The sequence below is a fragment of the Equus przewalskii genome, chromosome 20 (genome assembly GCF_037783145.1).
Source record: "Equus przewalskii isolate Varuska chromosome 20, EquPr2, whole genome shotgun sequence".
Lineage (NCBI taxonomy): Eukaryota > Metazoa > Chordata > Mammalia > Perissodactyla > Equidae > Equus > Equus przewalskii.
The window spans coordinates 45,693,482-45,710,802 of record NC_091850.1 but is presented as its reverse complement, the minus strand read 5'-3'; the positions used below and the strand labels follow the sequence as shown (position 1 = coordinate 45,710,802).

The following is a 17,321-nucleotide window of genomic DNA, read 5'->3' as shown; positions in this document are numbered from 1 at the left end:
GCGTCTTGTGGTTGTGTCTTCTCCAACTTGTTCGTGTTGTTAAGCCTGGAGTTATTCAGGATTCCTTCTAAGCCTCTTTCAAGTGGAGGGGCTTTGTAGTTTTATGTACATACTGTGTAGGGCCACATGAGGAGAAAGACAGGCTGCCAGAGCATTTATCTCGATATGGTGAAGACTGATGCTTAGAGCGCAGTCTACCAAACAGCAACTAATTAAACAATGAAACCTACAGCTACGATTTTGCAATCTCCTCTCTGTGGTGTGTAGCAGCAGAATAGGAGGCTCTGGAGCAGAGTGCCGCAGCTGGGCAGCTGCCCGTCTCCTCCGTGGGCTGGTCTAGCCCCCAGGACCTCTGGGGCCCTGAAGTTTCTACATTATGGAATCTCGCAGGATTGCAGACCCCATTAGAGCCTGAGGAGGGCCGGAACGCTTAATTTCAGTGACTTGGGAGTTTTTTGGAGAGGTTTCTGGGAGCACCCCGGTTGCCTGTAGGGTGTGTGAAGGAGCACATGTTCCCTGGATTGTGGCCCAGGACCTGCTTGAGGAGTGTGTGAGCCAAATGTCAGCTCGTTTTAAGCTCATATTCATATAAGAGTAGTTATCAGAGGTTAATCACATCAGTCCTCTGCCGTCTTCCGCATTTGGATGATGAGCTAGGCTGCTGCGTCAGTCTCTTCTCTTTTTCTGGCTTTCCACACCGTGTTCCTAGGACTGGGAGCCGCCATCAGCTCAGGTACTAGCCCCACAGACTTTTTTGGAATATTTTTCAGACATGCCTCTTACACTGATGGAGTTGTCGTAGGAGCTTTCCATCTGTGAAACTCGGAATGTCAGTTGCTCTGATGGTGTGAGTCAAGATAAGAGTGCTGTGTGTGTGTGCGCGTGAGAGGGAGAGTGAAAAGGAGAGAGCTCATGCAAGAGAGAGCATGAAATTGGTTTCAGTGTTGACTTAAGGTTAAGTGAGACTATGGATTTTTAACCTGTATTTATGGACACTTTGATTCTTGTTTGTTCTTTACTATAGGAATGCATTATATATATTTCCTGTGTACTCGGGTTGAGATTTAATAAAGTTAATAATTTCTGTTACCTCATCAAAGACATTAAGAGAAACTGGCTCTTTTGTTGTTAAACAGCAAGAACGTGGAGGGAAAGAACATGAGGCCTCCTAGCACTGCCTTGATCTGTGCTGAGGGCCAGCAGTGTTACTGTCAGTGCCACCGGGTGAAAAAGGAAATAAAGTCTGAGTATTACTAAAATAGATTTACCCCACAGACTTCCAGAGGAGTCCCAAGGAGCCCCAGGGAGCAGTGGACCACACTGGAGAACCTCTCAGATGGCTCAGGGGCCTCAGACAAGTTAAAGGGAAGAAAATGGGACATTCAAAAGCTCCTGCCATCGCTAGTGGGCGGTGGCGGTGGTTTCAGCGCCTGTGATCCCGGGAGTCCTGGGTGACAGCTGGTCACAGTTGGTCTGTGACTGCCCTCCCGGGCTCTGCACATGAGGGCGGGAGTCAGTCCCTGTGTAGTGCTCACCCAAGGACGTTTGCTGTAATAGTAACTAGACAGCATGTGTGATCAGTTAATACACAAAAGGTGAGGCATGGGCAGGATGGTGATCATTTTTCTCCAGAAGGAAGACAAGATGCAAAACCATAAATACAAAATAAAAACTTTAAAGGTTTGAAGTTGAACGCTGTTTTAAAACGTCATTGCTCCTCGATGCATATGTAGTCAGAGTCTCTTCCTTTAAGGTACAAGGAGGGTGAGAAAGAGTTGAGTTCCATGGGTGAGACCTAAGCTCTTTTTCTAGTGGTTTCTGCGTCCACCAGCCCCCTCTGCACAGGTACTGCCCGGCAGCGGGCGCAGTGGCTGGAGTATGGCGCCCCTTCCACTTCTCACCCTACAGGACGGGGCTCAACACACAGCGGGACGAAGGAAGTAGAGTCAGCCTCGCCCAGCAGGACTCTGACCAGAAAAAGGGGCAAGAGGGGCATGGTTTAAACCTGTTTTCTTTTTCCCTAGTGAAGAGGTCTGCAAGCGCGGATTCACAGTGATCGTGGACATGCGTGGGTCCAAGTGGGACTCCATTAAACCTCTGCTGAAGATCCTGCAGGAGTCCTTTCCCTGCTGCATCCACGTTGCGCTGATCATCAAGCCAGACAACTTTTGGCAGAAACAGAGGACTAATTTTGGCAGTTCTAAATTTGAATTTGAGGTAACTTCTCTGTGTAGCCAGACCAACTAAACCAATAGGTGTGGTTTATTAAAAGCTGGCGTTTTCCTCATCATTTTAGGCTGATTATAGTTTTAAACCGCATATTAAACAGGAACTGCATGTCTTAGCACAGATGAAGCAGAATTAGTTACCGTGTAAAATAACACTGTTAGGTGGGTTTGTCGCATCACCCCAGTGGACTGTTTTGCTGGAGGGCTTAGGAGTCATTGCTCGTGCTTCGGGCCAATGGGGCTGCTGAGGTGGAGGGCACGTGCATTAGAAAGAAGCTGCTCCCTTTCCTTCGCTTGATAAAGTAGCTTTACCATCCAGCGCAAGCAGCTTTACGTAGCTTCAGATGCGTTGTCATTGCCTCAGCCTGGGAAATAAGGGAATGTTAGGGAGAAATGCCCAACTTCAGGAAAAAATATGAGGGAGACTGTTTTCATCTTGACCTCGGTAATGGAGAGAATGGTCTGTCATGTATTTCATGCACCAAGTCTCTCATTTATGAAAAGGGAGATGTTCCTTCAAAACCTTTGCTGAGTCCTGGATTCAATTAGCACATAAGGTTGCTGTCTTTCAGACAGTGTATAGAGCAAACTGCAGCCCCTTAACTTACTTTCCTTCCACTGTGGTCTCCTTTGGCTAACAAGGTTCTGACAAGGCTTTGATGCAGTTAGTTTAATGAGGTGATTATGGGAAGAAAGTATTCTGGCCAGCTTAAAACTTGATTCATGCCATATTCTGTAATAGCATTTGGATAGTTTAGGTAATAAATTATAATAATTTTTAGTTGAATAGATTGCTTCTTCTAGCAACTTTGCCCAAACATTAGGTTTTAGTCAATGTATTCATGTATTTTAAGGTTAAACAGCAAAAACAGTATTAAACATATCACACAATGTTAATTCTTAAGCTTTATGTTATGTGTTATACTTTTCAAAATGTTTTCATGTGTGTATTGCTTGCATTTTTAAATCTCTTTCCATGGTGCTGATTTTCAATCTGAAATCTGAATTTAGTTTTAATTTGAATTTGAAACTCTAGAATTTTAGGTGAAAGGTGAAACCAGTAAGCCTTTATCTTCATACACAATAAGAAGTGATTTTGGAGGACTGTTTATTGGGTATTAGTTGTTTTCTTGCTGCAGAATTTAAAGTGTGTTGTATTTAATTATACGTGTTTTAAGCAGAAATAATAGTTTGGAAATGTAATGCATGCACGCTTTGCTAGTCTAAATTCAGTCTCTTCCCCCTTGTCCGTTAAAGCTTCCTATGCCAGTTTTTCTGTCGAACTGGTCTCTACATTGTTACCAGCCTCTCTCTGTGAAGTGATTGCTCCATGGACATTAAAGTCCAGGCAAATGAGGCAGGACGGAACCTACAGTCACATCACAGGCAAGAGTGCTGCATTAGGAGCAGCCTCTCTTTCCAGCTCTGCTGCCTTTTGCTGTTCTGATGCCAAACAGCACAGAGATGCAGTTCCAGGATTCTCTAAGGCAGGAGCTCACAGAGGTGGAGTTAACCAGCCTTTCTGTGTTTTATCTTGGTTCTAGGTCACAAATCTTTTTCCTTTACCATTGTCTTTGCATTTAATCACCGCTCCCCCTGACCCCATTTGCCTAGAGGCATAATACGAGTATTAACCCTGGGTCTCATTCTGATAGGATGAAGTTAAGATTTCTTCCTTGGGTTGTAATTGACTAAAACTTTGTCACCCTTAGATCAGAATGTAGAAGAGACTATGTGTAACATTGTACTGCTCAGAATCGCTGCAGGTTATTGCAATGAATGAAACATTCCCTCTGTCTTTAGCTTTGTGAAAAGAGCTTTTTTCAGCTTTCTTGTTGTAACCCTTGTCTATTTCCTAAATTTCAGAAAAGTCATTCATATCCTAAAGTACCTAAGATAGTGGATTAATTTCCAAATTGTTGGAAGGAAATGTGATTTCCTTAGCTCTGATGAAATACATAGGTATTGCAACTAACGTATGTGTGTTGCTTTAATGGATTTATCTTTCACTGACTATACTAATGCTTCTTTCATCTACATTTATTTTTATGGGGCCAGAACAAGGTATGTTATGTTTTCTATAAATAGATTACTTGCTTTAAGTTTGAAAATCTGTAATTAAGCATTGCAAACTGCATTATGATAAGACCGTATAAAATGGTTTCATCTTCTCATACATGATTCTTTTTCCCCTTAAGACAAACATGGTCTCTTTAGAAGGCCTTACCAAAGTAGTTGATCCTTCTCAGCTAACCCCTGAGTTTGATGGCTGCCTGGAATACAACCATGAAGAATGGATTGAAATCAGAGTTGCTTTTGAAGACTACATTAGCAATGCAACCCACATGCTCTCTCGGCTGGAGGAACTTCAGGACATCCTGGCTAAGAAGGAGTTGCCTCAGGATTTGGAGGGGGCTCGGAATATGATTGAGGAACACTCCCAGCTGAAGAAGAAGGTGATTAAGGCCCCCATAGAAGACTTGGATTTAGAGGGACAGAAGCTACTTCAGAGGATTCAGAGCAGTGACAGCTTTCCCAAAAAGAACTCGGGGTCAGGCAATGCGGACCTGCAGAGCCTCTTACCGAAGGTGTCCGCCATGTTGGACAGGCTGCACTCAACGCGGCAGCATCTGCATCAGATGTGGCATGTGAGGAAACTGAAGCTGGACCAGTGCTTTCAGCTGAGGCTGTTTGAACAGGATGCTGAGAAGGTAAAAGATGAGGGAGAGGGATGCTAACATGAGACATGGAGGGAGGCTTCCTGGGTCATTGGGTCCCAGCCGCCAAGGCTGCTTTGGTCAGGAGAAAGGGCTAGGGAAGCATCAGCTCCTCTCATGGCAGTTGCTAGTGACCAGCAAGTGTCAGTTCAGAGATTTCTCCTAAACTTGTTTTCTACTTTTGCTCATTGTGCAATGCAGTGCTGTTTTAGAAACTTTGAGTTATTGATTATTGATAGTTTGGTTTAGAATGCCTGTAAGATAGGTGAGAATGGTATCTTCAGTTAAAAGAGTAAAAATTTTATAGGATTATGTTATTGAGAGCGATAATTATGGATGTATTTTGCTAATAACTGCTCTTCCGCAACAAAGCCAGTGACAGAACACCATTCAGGTCTACTACTGAGCATGTTTTTAAAATAAAAGGTGAATAATGCATTAAAAATAAGAGCTTCTTGGAAATACAGGCAATAATTACTTGTGGTCTTGTGTTTTATTCTTGTACTCCAGACAAACCAGCTGGTCAAAGTGAATTCTTGTCAGTTACTGGCTATCTCAGTCTTAGTGATGTGAAAACAGGACACTTATTTATAGGAATGTGTTGCGAGCCATGAACGTGGGTGAATTGATCACTCTTAATTTGAGCCATTCAAGTTTTTTCATGGACAGGAGAATATTTTATAAAGTGAAAAAACTGCATTAGTAATTTTTGATGTAAAGGACCTTTCAAAAGGTGACAATTCAGTACTATTATTTGGTAAACTTTTAACATGTCTGTCAATGTGCTTATATTTTAGTAGTGCCTTTTCAAAGACACTAGAAAATCTTCCTTCCACTTACTGGAAAAACAGCTGACTGTCTCTGGGATTCTGGTTCAGGTCATGGTAGCGTTGCTAACTGCTAGCCATTTCTTTTTCTGTAAATGTTTTCCTTGGGAACAACATAATTGACATCCTTTTCCAGGTAGCATCTCTATTGAACCTTAAGAGAGATGTCCTTGTTAAATTTTTCCTAATCTTGTTTTATTTTTATGTTAAACTTTATTGTTTGCATTTGCATAGGTTTTGGTTTTTTTTACTTCTTGCACTGAAGATCATAATCTTTTATTATGTCTCTGGATTGTCAGAAATCTGTGGACAAAGCAAAACTTGTTCAGAGACCTGTAAATCCCTAATTTCACCTAACGGGTCTTTAATTGAAGAGCAGTGTGGCCAATTAGGCAGTTCAGTATAGCAAGGAGGCTGGGTTGAGAGTCAGAAGATTGGAGTTTTAATTAGTCTGGGGGATTTGAATACCTCTTATCTGCTCCTTACTTCCTTCTCTATCAGAGGAACTCATTAGATAAGATTTTCTTGTAGATCCTGCAAGTTGAGAACTGCTGACTTCTGAGGTCTGGAATCTTCTGGGCCCTAAAGCCTGAGAAGTTGTCAGAGGAAGGGCGCTACCCTTTCTTGGTTTGGCCTCATTCCTGGGCCGTGTCCGTCATTTCTCTTTCTAGAGTGATTCCACATTGTCTTTTTCGTTCCGGTAGATGTTTGACTGGATCACACACAACAAGGGCCTGTTTCTGAACAGCTACACTGAGATTGGGACCAGCCATCCTCACGCAATGGAGCTTCAGACACAGCACAACCACTTTGCCATGAACTGTATGGTAAGATACCTTCGGAATCGGTGTATCCTGTGTGTGAAAGCATTTTAGCAAATGGGCGGTATTTATACAGATCATGTCCCAGCATACTGCCGGGGGGCTCTGGGGGGCCTTCAGAGTTACTGATTAGATGCTAGCAGCTGATCTCCAAGTGTGGAAAGTTCTTGGTGTTTTCAGTGTCTAAGTAGCTTGTTTTAAGTTTTAAACAAACAAAAACAAAATCAAGCAAACAAACCAGTGAAACTTGAATCAATTACTTGGCCAGTCCAACATGGATGATTTTTGACACTGGCTCCTGTGCTGCACTCCAAGGAGCCTACAGGAGCTCCAGAAAAGCTGCTCAGAGGCCAGCTGAGTCTCCTGAGCAGACCTGCTGTCAGTTTGCTGGCCGCCCTTCACGACGAGGGAGTAAGTCAGCCTGCTGCTTTCCTCAAGGGCGTCCTCCAGCTCTCCTAAAATGGGAGATTTCCTTCCAAGCTGAACTGAAGGGCTCGGATCTGGACATCAGCCTTGCCTGGAACCCTGGCTCTCCTCTAGGGCAATGCTTTTGATGCCCTTGGCCTGTTGTGACCAGACAGAGGTCTACATTGCAGGAGAAAAACCCAACCAACAATGAATTTTAAATATCACTTTTGTTACATTTTTGGAGTTAATATAACTGAAGTAAAACTATATCTTGTTCTACAGGATATATGGTTACTTCTGTAGATAGTTAAGCTTCTAGAAATTTCCTCTTCAGGAGCAAGGAGTTTTGGTTTGGACTTTGAGCCAACCTTATGAGAATTAAATACTCCTAGGCCTTATAACGTTTGTTACAGAGCATTGGAGCAATGTGAAGACAGGGCCTTTGTTTGAATCACTTTAGTAAGATGCCATTTAATTAAAGTTTGGTCAGCTAACTGCTCTAATTTATGTAGTTTCAAAGATAAGATTTAGCAATAAAATTTTTGTAATAGACACCATCAAGAAAGTTTGTTCCCTGTTCCAGAGTTTGAGGTAAGAGGATTTCTGGGTGAAATGATCAAACCTGGGCATGGATAAGGAGAGCCAAAATGTTAACCTTTAGGGGACGTTTCTTGGAAGAATTTCTTCCTAAAACATTCCTATCAATTTTTCAAAATATTCTGAAACTTCCAACTAATGATGAAAGGCATGTTCAGTCCACTTTGTTACATACTTTAAAAACTAGAAATATTAAAATATATTTTAGAAAAACTAGACATGAACAGAAAATATACCCTCCCTCCCCAGCATTAATAGTGACAGATTTAGGGGGCTGGCCCCGTGGCCGAGTGGTTAAGTTCGCGCGCTCCGCTGCAGGTGGCCCAGTGTTTCGTTAGTGCGAATCCTGGGCGCGGACATGGCACTGCTCATCAGACCACGCTGAGGCAGCATCCCACATGCCACAACTAGAAGAACCCACAGCGAAGAATACACAGCTATGTACCGGGGGGCTTTGGGGAGAAAAAGGAAAAAATAAAATCTTTAAAAAAAATAGTGACAGATTTAGAAATCAGCAGACTGGGAAGCATGGTGTGGAAGACAGGAGTGTGGGTTGTGAAAGCAGAGGTTTCTAATTCTGACTCTTCTCTTTAACATGTGACCTTGAGCAGTCTATTTAATCTCTTTAAGCCTTGGTTTCCTAATCTATAAAGTGGGGATAATCTTTACCTTTCACAGTCTTACATTATTTTATTTACTCCATATAAGTAAAACACTATAGTGTTGAACATATAGGAAATACTTGATAAATGGTAATTATCGTCAGTGATGTTATCAGTCTAATTAAAATACTGTTAAAATAAGTAAGAAAAAAGTATGAGTGATGTCTTTTTTAGGTATAAGTGTATTTTCTAATTTTCTACAATACACTATTATTACTTTTCTAAGTTAAAATTTTAGTTAAAAAAGAATGTGGTAGCCCTGTGCCATGCTGGGTGATAACTGTTGGGAGAGCTTTATAGGTGTATCCCAACCCTTGTTCTCAATACCTCCACAAATCCTTAGTATTTGTCTAGGACATTTATGTATGCAGAATAAGGACCTATTGACCTTCAGCCCTTTCTTTTGCTATCTACAGTGTTTTAAACACTTTTTCACAAAGAAAATGAAAATACTGAATATCAATGTGCAAAGCTGACAATCTTCAAAGAAATCATTTTAAAGGATACCAACAATGATGCTCATTCTACTATCACAAGTATTTTTTTTTCTCCCCAAATCCCCCCAGTACATAGTTGTATATTTCAGTTGTGGGTCCTTCTAGTTGTGGCATGTGGGACACCGCCTCAACACAGCCTGATGAGCAGTGCCATGTCTGTGCCCAGGATCCGAACCCTGGGCTGCCGAAGTGGAGTGTGTGAACTTAATGGGCTACCGGGCTTGCCCCCCCACTTTTTTTTTTTCCTACAAATGTTTTTAATAGCTATGATGATAAGAGTCTAGGCGTAGGTACCTTTAATGTAGGGACTTACTCTATTTGTGTGCAGGTTGCTTGTTTAGGCTGTGCCACCATGTTCCTTTGTGCCAGAAATGATGGAGATATGGAAAAGGTCTAACACGTGGACCAGTGCCCATGTGTAGGATACAGTCTGTTTGAGGCTATAAAAGTAATGCAGGACACTGTAAGAGAATCTAGGTGGGAATGAATACCCTCAGTGGTTCCCACAATAGAGCCATCTGAATAGACAGCTCGTCTCTGGATCCTAACAGAGGGCATCTGCTTATGCTCTTCCTAACAGTCCTTTTGGGTGGATTTTCCTCTTTCAGGATACAGAGGAAGCCAAAATTAGTGAAACTAGTCACCTGTCACTAAAGAGAGAGAACGCATATGAGAAGGGAAGGCATGGCTTTTAAAGGACACTAGTTAGAGCATGAATGCCTCAGGAGCCCGCTGATCACGGCCTTGACTGGCTGTCACAGCCTCACCCAGTGCCCTGTCTCCCTGCCGCTTTAGACACCCAGACATCTGTTAGCTGATTCTGGCCTGCAGATGCAGCCCAGAGGAGTAACTCAGGCTGGAGTCTGTGGCTCTCTAATCCCAGGTAAGGGTGACTCCACCTTGTTTAGGCTGGGGTCAGAAATGGAGGAAAAGAATGAGTGAAAGAAGGTATAAAGAAAGAATGGACAGGGGCCGGCTCAGTGGCGCAGTGGTTAAGTTTGTACGCTCCGCTTCAGCAGCCCGGGGTTCACCAGTTCAGATCCAGGCGTAGCACTACGCACCGCTTATCAAGCCACGCTGGGACAGGCGTCCCACATGTAGAGTAGAGGAAGATGGGATGGATATTAGCTCAGGGCCAACCTTGCTTAGCAAAAAGAGGAGGATTGGCGGCGGAAGTAAGCTTAGGGCTAATCTTCCTCAAAAACACAACAAAAAAAAGAATGGATAAGTACATTCTTTTTTTTTTTGTTTTTTAAAGATTGCCACCTGAGCTAACAGCTGTTGCCAATCTTTTTTTTTCCTACTTTTTTCTCCCCGAATCCCCCAAGTTTATAGTTGTATATTTTAGTTGTGGGTCCTCCTAATTGTGTCATGTGGGATGCCGCCTCAACGTGGCCTGATGAGTGGTGCCATGTCTGCACCCAGGATCCAAACTAGTGGAACCCTGGGCCGCCAAAGTGGAGTGCACGAACTTAATCACTCGGCCACGGGGCCGGCCCCAGTACGTTCTTTAGGACGCTTACTTGGGTGAACTGCGGACTAGGTGACAGCGAGGAGGTTGTCGCAGAGTTCGGGGTGCGAGGCAGTAGGAGATTGGCCCAAGGACCATGGTGGAAGGGAGAGAAGGAAGGAAAAATGTAGAGGAGTTTGGACACGTTGGGTAATTAGATTGAGGGGCAAAATTGGGAGGAGCCGAAGATGTGTCTACAATTTTGGGGGACCCATTGAGAGGAGCAGTCTTGTGATGCATCACAAAAATAATAAATACATGAAGGACAGCAGCCTGGGATTGTTGAAGGTGTGCATTCCCCACCCCTGCCTTTGCTGTCATGGGAACCTTAAAGAAGATCGAAGGTGGACAGTGAAATACCATAGCAAGAACTTTTTTCACAAAAAAAGTAGGGTTTTTTTTAAGCCTCGCATCCTTATTTTTGCAGCAAACTGGTGGACTCAACAGAGTAGAAAAGCTTGATTTAAAATTTGAACACAGCATTGTTGTATTTCCACCCCAATTCATATTCCTTGGAGAAAGTAGATTCATTTACATAAGATTTTCTGTTGGCACCAGAAAGATGACTTGGGCTTATGTAGAAAGGAGAGCTTGTTTTCACACAAATAGCCTTTGGTTGCTAAGTATGTACTCTGTAGTTTCTGGGTTCTAGTTAAGAACTGAGACGTTGGGTTCCTTCAGTTCTGGGTGACTGCTTGTCAGCGAGCTCGCCATCTGGACCCTTGTCAGGATTTGAAGCCAAGAAGTGAGTAATAGTACATTTGTGTGCACCCACTTGTGTATTTGCTTGCTTTGTGCCTAACAATATGCCTTTCAGCTAGTTGATTTGTAATTTTTCAGTTTTAAAAATAGATGAGAGTTTATGGAAATCCAGATAGCAATATTATCCTCTTATGTATCAGGTGATTCTGCTGTTAAGAATGTGATAACTGTTGAGTTAGTCGGCTGTGCTTCAGAAAGTGCTGTCTAGGTTTCTCAGTCCTTAGTGAGCCCGCTCTTTCTGCCCCTTCCGCAGAACGTGTATGTCAACATCAACCGCATCATGTCAGTGGCCAATCGCCTGGTCGAGTCTGGCCATTACGCCTCTCAGCAGATTAAGCAGATTGCGAATCAGCTGGAGCAGGAGTGGAAGGCGTTTGCGGCAGCCCTGGATGAGCGGAGCACCTTGCTGGACATGTCCTCCATTTTCCACCAGAAGGCTGAGAAGGTCAGTGCCTGGGGCCCCCAGCCCATGAGGTGGTGACCAGAACGCTTCCTCCTCTAATGTCCTCTCTACCTGTGGCCAAGTCCTTGGGGACTTTCATGTGGCACTTACTGTGCTTAAGAACATGACCTCTGAAGTCAGTCAGCTGTGAGTTAAAACCCAGCTCTCTTACTCCTTTTTTAGGCAATTTATTTCACCTCTGTGTTCCTTAGTTTTCTCGTTTGTAAGGTGGAAATAAAAGTATCTACACGGGAGGAGTGTGTTATTGTATAAATGAGACAGTTCGCTAGGGGCCTTGCGTGGTGCCTGGTACACAGGAAGTGCTAATAAGTGGTGGCTGCTGTTCTGTCTCCCCTCTTCTCCCTCCTCCGCCCCCTCTCTCTCCTCATTATTGTCACTTTAATGTTCCAGTTAGGATGCTTTGGCAGCAAGTAAAAGGATGCCTGATTATCAGGTTTAAACCATCAGGGGTTTGCTTTCTCACAAAACAAGAAGTTGCAAAGTGAAGGGATTCTAGCCATACAGTGATGTCAGGGCTGGGGTCTGCTCCTTAGCTTGGCTGGCCCTCTCCTCATGGTCGCAGATGTATGTCCCAGCTCCCAGCACCAGCCCCACGACCATAGTTTCCCGTGTAGGCAGGGATGGCGGTGTCTCTGCCTGTTACTTTCATCAGGGAAACGTTATCTTCAGAAGGTCTCTCCACCCCAGCACGCTTCCCTTCGGTTCCCGTTGGCCAGGAGTGGGGTGCATGCCCATGCCCTGGCTGCAGAGGAGACTGGGAAGGCGCGGGTCCAGCCTCTTAGCTTACACAGTGGTAAGCAGGCTCTGCCAGCAAGGGCTGGGGTGGAAAAGTGGCTTTTGGGTAGGCAGCTGACAGTGTCTTTCACAGTTACTAAGTTATTTCTATGGATCCTGCCTTCACAATGGCTTCGTTTGCTGAGTGCTGGTGGAAATACCTTCTTTAGGAGGTAATCTGTAACGTATGCCATTACACTCCCCACACCTCCGCAGTCCGCACCTCAGGCAGACTTGCTTAAACAAACACTCTGAGTGTGGCAGAAGGAGAGGGATTAGCTCGTGACTCAAACGTTGGGAGTAGAAGGTGTGCTGGGCAGTGAAATACATTTTCAAGACGTGGTGAAAAAGCACAGGAACTTTTAGCCATGGGGCGAGTGGTTGCCTTATTTTAAAGGAGAATTGTTGATAAAGCTTTCTCAGGGATAATTTTTTTGGGGAAAAAACTATAGTCATAAGGATTTGCACTGATGCTCCTAAGAAGGAAATATTATCTCTTTAATCTAGAAACAGTGTCTGTTGAGGAGTGAAGTCAGTAAAGGTAAGATGGAGGCCCCAGCTTGCCTGGGATTTTGGCAAGGCAGCTAGAATGTTGCACAAGACACTAATTAGTAGTGATCTCAACTCCAGAAACCTTTAAAGTATGAAGCAAGAGAGGAAACGGAGTGAAATATAAAGAGAAAAAAAAATTTTAATAGCCTCATGTAAAAGCTGTGAGCAGGGACTTCCAGGTTTCAGTAGGAAGGTTTTTCTGCTTACTGACCTCATGCATTTAACTAGTTTTGTGATAAAGGATAAATTAAAACTCACACAGAAAAACAGTTTTTTTTTTAAAGTAACACGAACCCTCTTTAGCATAAAACAGCACTGTCTCCAGGACTCTGTGGCTACCTCTGGTCCCCATGATTGTCCAGGGTGGTGATGTATTGTTCACTGGACATTTTTGTGAGTGGGAAGAGGAGCTGTGTGGTGCCTGCACATGTGCCAGCTGGAAGGGTAACGTAGTGTAGGCTACAGCAACCCCGTTGAGCTCAGAGTGTGTAAATTGGTAGTGGGCCCCCAGAAAAGTACATCAGTATGATATGAATAAATTTGAAACAAGACGAGCTACTTGGGTGAATGACAGATAATCTGAAGCATAATAACACGTAGGGAAAAATCTCTTTCATAAGCATGGTGGGATTTAGAATTGTAAATAAACCCATAAGATTAATTGCCACTCTGATGTGCCTGAAAATAATCTAGAAATGTGGATGCCATGGGGCATTCTTTCCCCACAATTTTTTTATTATCAAAAATTTCAAACTTGCAGCAAAGTTGAAAGAGCCTGGGGTGTTTTTATTTGGATAAAATGAATGGGTGTAATTTCTGGATTTGAAGGGAACTAAACTAGATGAATACATTATTGAACAGAATTTTGAGGGATCTTGCGTAAACAATAACAATGTTTGAAGTCTCCATGTGTATCAAGTGGCCGGAGAAGAAGCCAAATACAAGCTTAGGGACAGAGTTGCCTGGTGAAGCGGGGGCCTGGCATCTCTGATGGACCTTGACTGAGGTAATGAGGCCTGCACCCAGGCAACTGAAATGTGCGGAGGGGATATTGGGATGTCTCCAGAAAGCGTTTCCTTACCCTCAAGTAAAAATGTATTCTGTATCTTCCCCTTCACTGATCAAAGTAAGATCCTTGAAATTCTAATGCATAGAACACCACTCCTATTAAAGTAGTTTTCTTCTTCCCAGCAGACAATCACAGGAACAGGTCAACTTTGTTTTCTCTTTCTAGAAGCTTTGCCTTCCGGTTGTGCTTCAGCTGTTTCATAAGCTCACTAGGAAAAGGACCAGAAACTTGGACATCATAAGTTAGGTTTCCATTATAGCCACCTCTTTGAACCCCATACAGAATTTTCATTAAGAATTTAAATCTGATTAAGGGGATGTAGAGCTCAAATGTGAGCCAGTGGTCAATGGTCTTACCAAAGGAAGCGGCCTTCCCCATAAGGATGACAGCTCCCAGCTAGGGAGTTGTGTGCGCCAAGCTGCCCGGCCTCACTCCTCTGTCTCTGTGGGGGTTCTTGTGTTCGTATTTGCTTGTGGTTTTATAAACATAAATCTTAAGGTTAAAACTAGATGAGAATGACACTTGATAGACTACATGTCTTCCAAAGATGTCTCGTCCATCCATTCCCTCTCATGTTCTCTTCTCCAGTGAAGGCGTGTATGGTATCAGAGGATCAGTTTGCAAGTATGGAGACATGACCACTGTGTTAGCCATTCACCAGTGGACGTGATTTAGGGTCATGTGGTGTATCCACTGGACAGGCTCTTTATATTAGGAAGCTTTGATAGCAAATGTTATTAGAATTACATTTTTATAAAACAAAGAATTAGAGTAACTTGATTTTACTATACCTTAGAATCTCCAATTTTTCTGTTAGAAAAAAATGATCTAGAGCTGTGCTGTCCAATATGGTAGCCAGTCACCACATGTGGTTATTGAAATTCCTTAAAGTTAAATAAAATGTATTAATAAAATATTGTAATTTTCACATTCTTAGTCACAGTATCCACATTTTAGATGCTCAGTAGCACTCTGGGGCTAGTGGCTCCTCTGTTAGACAGTGCAGGTGCACATTTCCATCACTGCAGAAAGTTCTGTTTTTACCTTTAGAGCAAACCAGAAATCTGATCACCTTATTTTATCTATCACTTTAGGGGCCTCTGTAATTTGATAATAGCCAAAAAAGAAAGTAACAACCAGTGTTTGTATAGTTCTTTAAAACTTGCGAAGCTTTTAACACAAAATCTCATTTCATCTTTCAGTCAGGCCAGTGAAGTAAAGAGGCTCATGGTGTTATTGTCCTGGTATTCTGTTCGGACAGTGATTTGTCTGTGTTCCCAAAGCTGGGACTTTCGTTGAGGTTCATGAAGGTCTTTTACTTCCTGACATAGTAGCACATTTCCACAAACAAAGCAATTACATTAATATTCTTATAAATTTAGAAGTAACATTTACCATAAACATGACTTATCCTAGTTATCAGCTGGATAATTTTATCATAAGTCTGGGTTGATATTCAGAGGAAAACAGTAAGAATACTGCTTCAGTATTCCCTTTTGGATTTCTATGGCAAATAATACGCATGGAATTGCTCCCATTTTAATGTTGTTTCACTTTATTAAAAGTATAGGCCTAATTCTTGGCTTGTAGTAAAACAAAAACATGATTTTCATGCAATAGAAGGGAATTGGAATAAAAAATGCATATATATAAAAGAAAAAAGTATTAATGAAAACAGGTTTATGATACTTGGAGTGATCATTGGCATATTTTGGTTCAAACCAAACCTGTCTTCTCCAGGTTACCCTGTTGGAGCTGCAGAGCCGGATTCACAAGTGGAAATGCTTCATCCGCCTGTGATTTCCCTGGGCAGAGATGGGAGCCATCTCCCTTAGAGTAACCAGGAGAGGGAGTGTGTTGGTAAAGACTCAGGGAATAGAATGATGACATAAAAAGGAAAAGTAGGGTAATGTTTTCTAGAAATGAAAAGAGAAAATGAGGAAATTAGAAAGAAACTCTGAAATTTGAATTCATGTACATGAATAATTTTTCAACCAGTCTTAATTTTTCTGAAGAGGAGAAAAGCTCTCTAAATAAATATTTAAAAAGTTCACACTCTAGGAGGTCTCTTTTCTTTGTCTCCTAAATCGAGCTAACTGCCTGTGCTCAGCTGCCGCTCCTTCACTAGGTGGTGGGGGTGGGAGATGGGTGGGAGTGACATTCCTCGCTGCGAGGATCCCAGCTCGCCTGGGTGGGAGGCAGAACAGGCCAGAGAGCTGAGCTGCTCCCAAATTGGAAGCCCCCACTCTCAGCAGATGGAGAGTAGTGGAATACATGCTTATGAAAATAAATCTGCTAATTAATTATTCAAGCTTTCCTTGTAAAACATATATTAGTCACTCTTCCCTCATCTGCTTGCCTCAGTTTTGCAAACCAGCTGACCCAGACTCCTGTCATCTTATATTCAGCAATGCTTTAAAAAAGTCACCATTATGCTGAGCATCAGAATTCTCAATTCTGATCCCGGCTCTTAAGTTGAATTCATTAGTTCTCTTGCACTCTCCTGTCTTTACCGCCAGTCTGGCCAGATGCTGTATGTTTATGTATTTTGTTTCACTGAGCACTTACAGCATCAGAGACTGAACTGGCTGCTCTGCTCTTGCCAGAGTACAGTAACCATCATCAGTCCTCATCGATTACAAAGTGTCAGGCTCTGTGCTAGACGTTCTCCCGGTGTTGCAATCCCAAACTGTATTTTTCAGGATGGTAATAGGTATGTGTAGGGGATATGGGGTGTAGTAGAGTGGTCAGAGAACTTTTAAACAGACATGCCAGTGTCCCCTCCCCCCATATTCACAGTGCATATTATCATATTAAAAGGCTCTAAGAGGTTCTGTTCTACAGGTACCTGTTGAACTTTGACACCAAACTTGACCCCAGGGTGCCTTTTCTTTGTGGAATACCTGTTAACACCCTGTTCCTTGGCTCTCTGAATGGGGTTGGTGCTCTGGTGGCACTCCGTTCAGATCTTCTGGGTGTTCAGCCTTTCAGAAAGCATTCAGAGCCTAGAGTTCGCCCCGTCTCATAAATAAAAGACAAAAATTACACTTGTGCAAAAGCCCCTGTAAAACCAAGGCCAGATTTCTCTCTGTCCTTGGGATATCTTAACCGAGTGAATTTAGACGTGCAGAATCCTTTTTCCTCAAGATTTCCGTGTGGCAACCGTCCTTCCCTGTGTATTTAGAACCTTGCTACATATTTTCAGGTAAGAGTAATCAATCTATACCTTCTTAGGATACTTTAAGAAATTATAAGTAAGTCACTGTTACTACAGGCATATATTAAAACTTCTTGAATGTTTCTTTTTACTGATTGCTTCAGAAAATTGGAGTTAAATCTATTTTAATAGTCATTTTGATACAGTGGTATATTAGTCTGACACTTCTGCTTATTGTGAAGTATTAAATAACTAAAACTTGTTTTCACCTTGTTCT

General features: G+C 42.7%; 1 protein-coding gene across 6 annotated transcripts in view; it reads left to right on the top strand.

The window, feature by feature from the left end:
• The window catches only part of TRIO (trio Rho guanine nucleotide exchange factor), a 355,575-nt gene that overhangs the window by 131,196 nt on the left and 207,058 nt on the right, over positions 1-17,321 (top strand). For all 6 annotated transcript variants that reach the window (XR_011530455.1, XR_011530456.1, XR_011530457.1 and 3 more), the window contains exons 4-7: positions 2,025-2,217; positions 4,427-4,939; positions 6,477-6,599; positions 11,283-11,474. Coding sequence is in view for 3 of the 6 variants with exons in the window: in XM_070587180.1 (XP_070443281.1) it covers positions 2,025-2,217; positions 4,427-4,939; positions 6,477-6,599; positions 11,283-11,474 (1,021 nt within the window). In the remaining 3 variants the exon portion in view is untranslated. The remainder of the gene's footprint in view (positions 1-2,024; positions 2,218-4,426; positions 4,940-6,476; positions 6,600-11,282; positions 11,475-17,321) is intronic.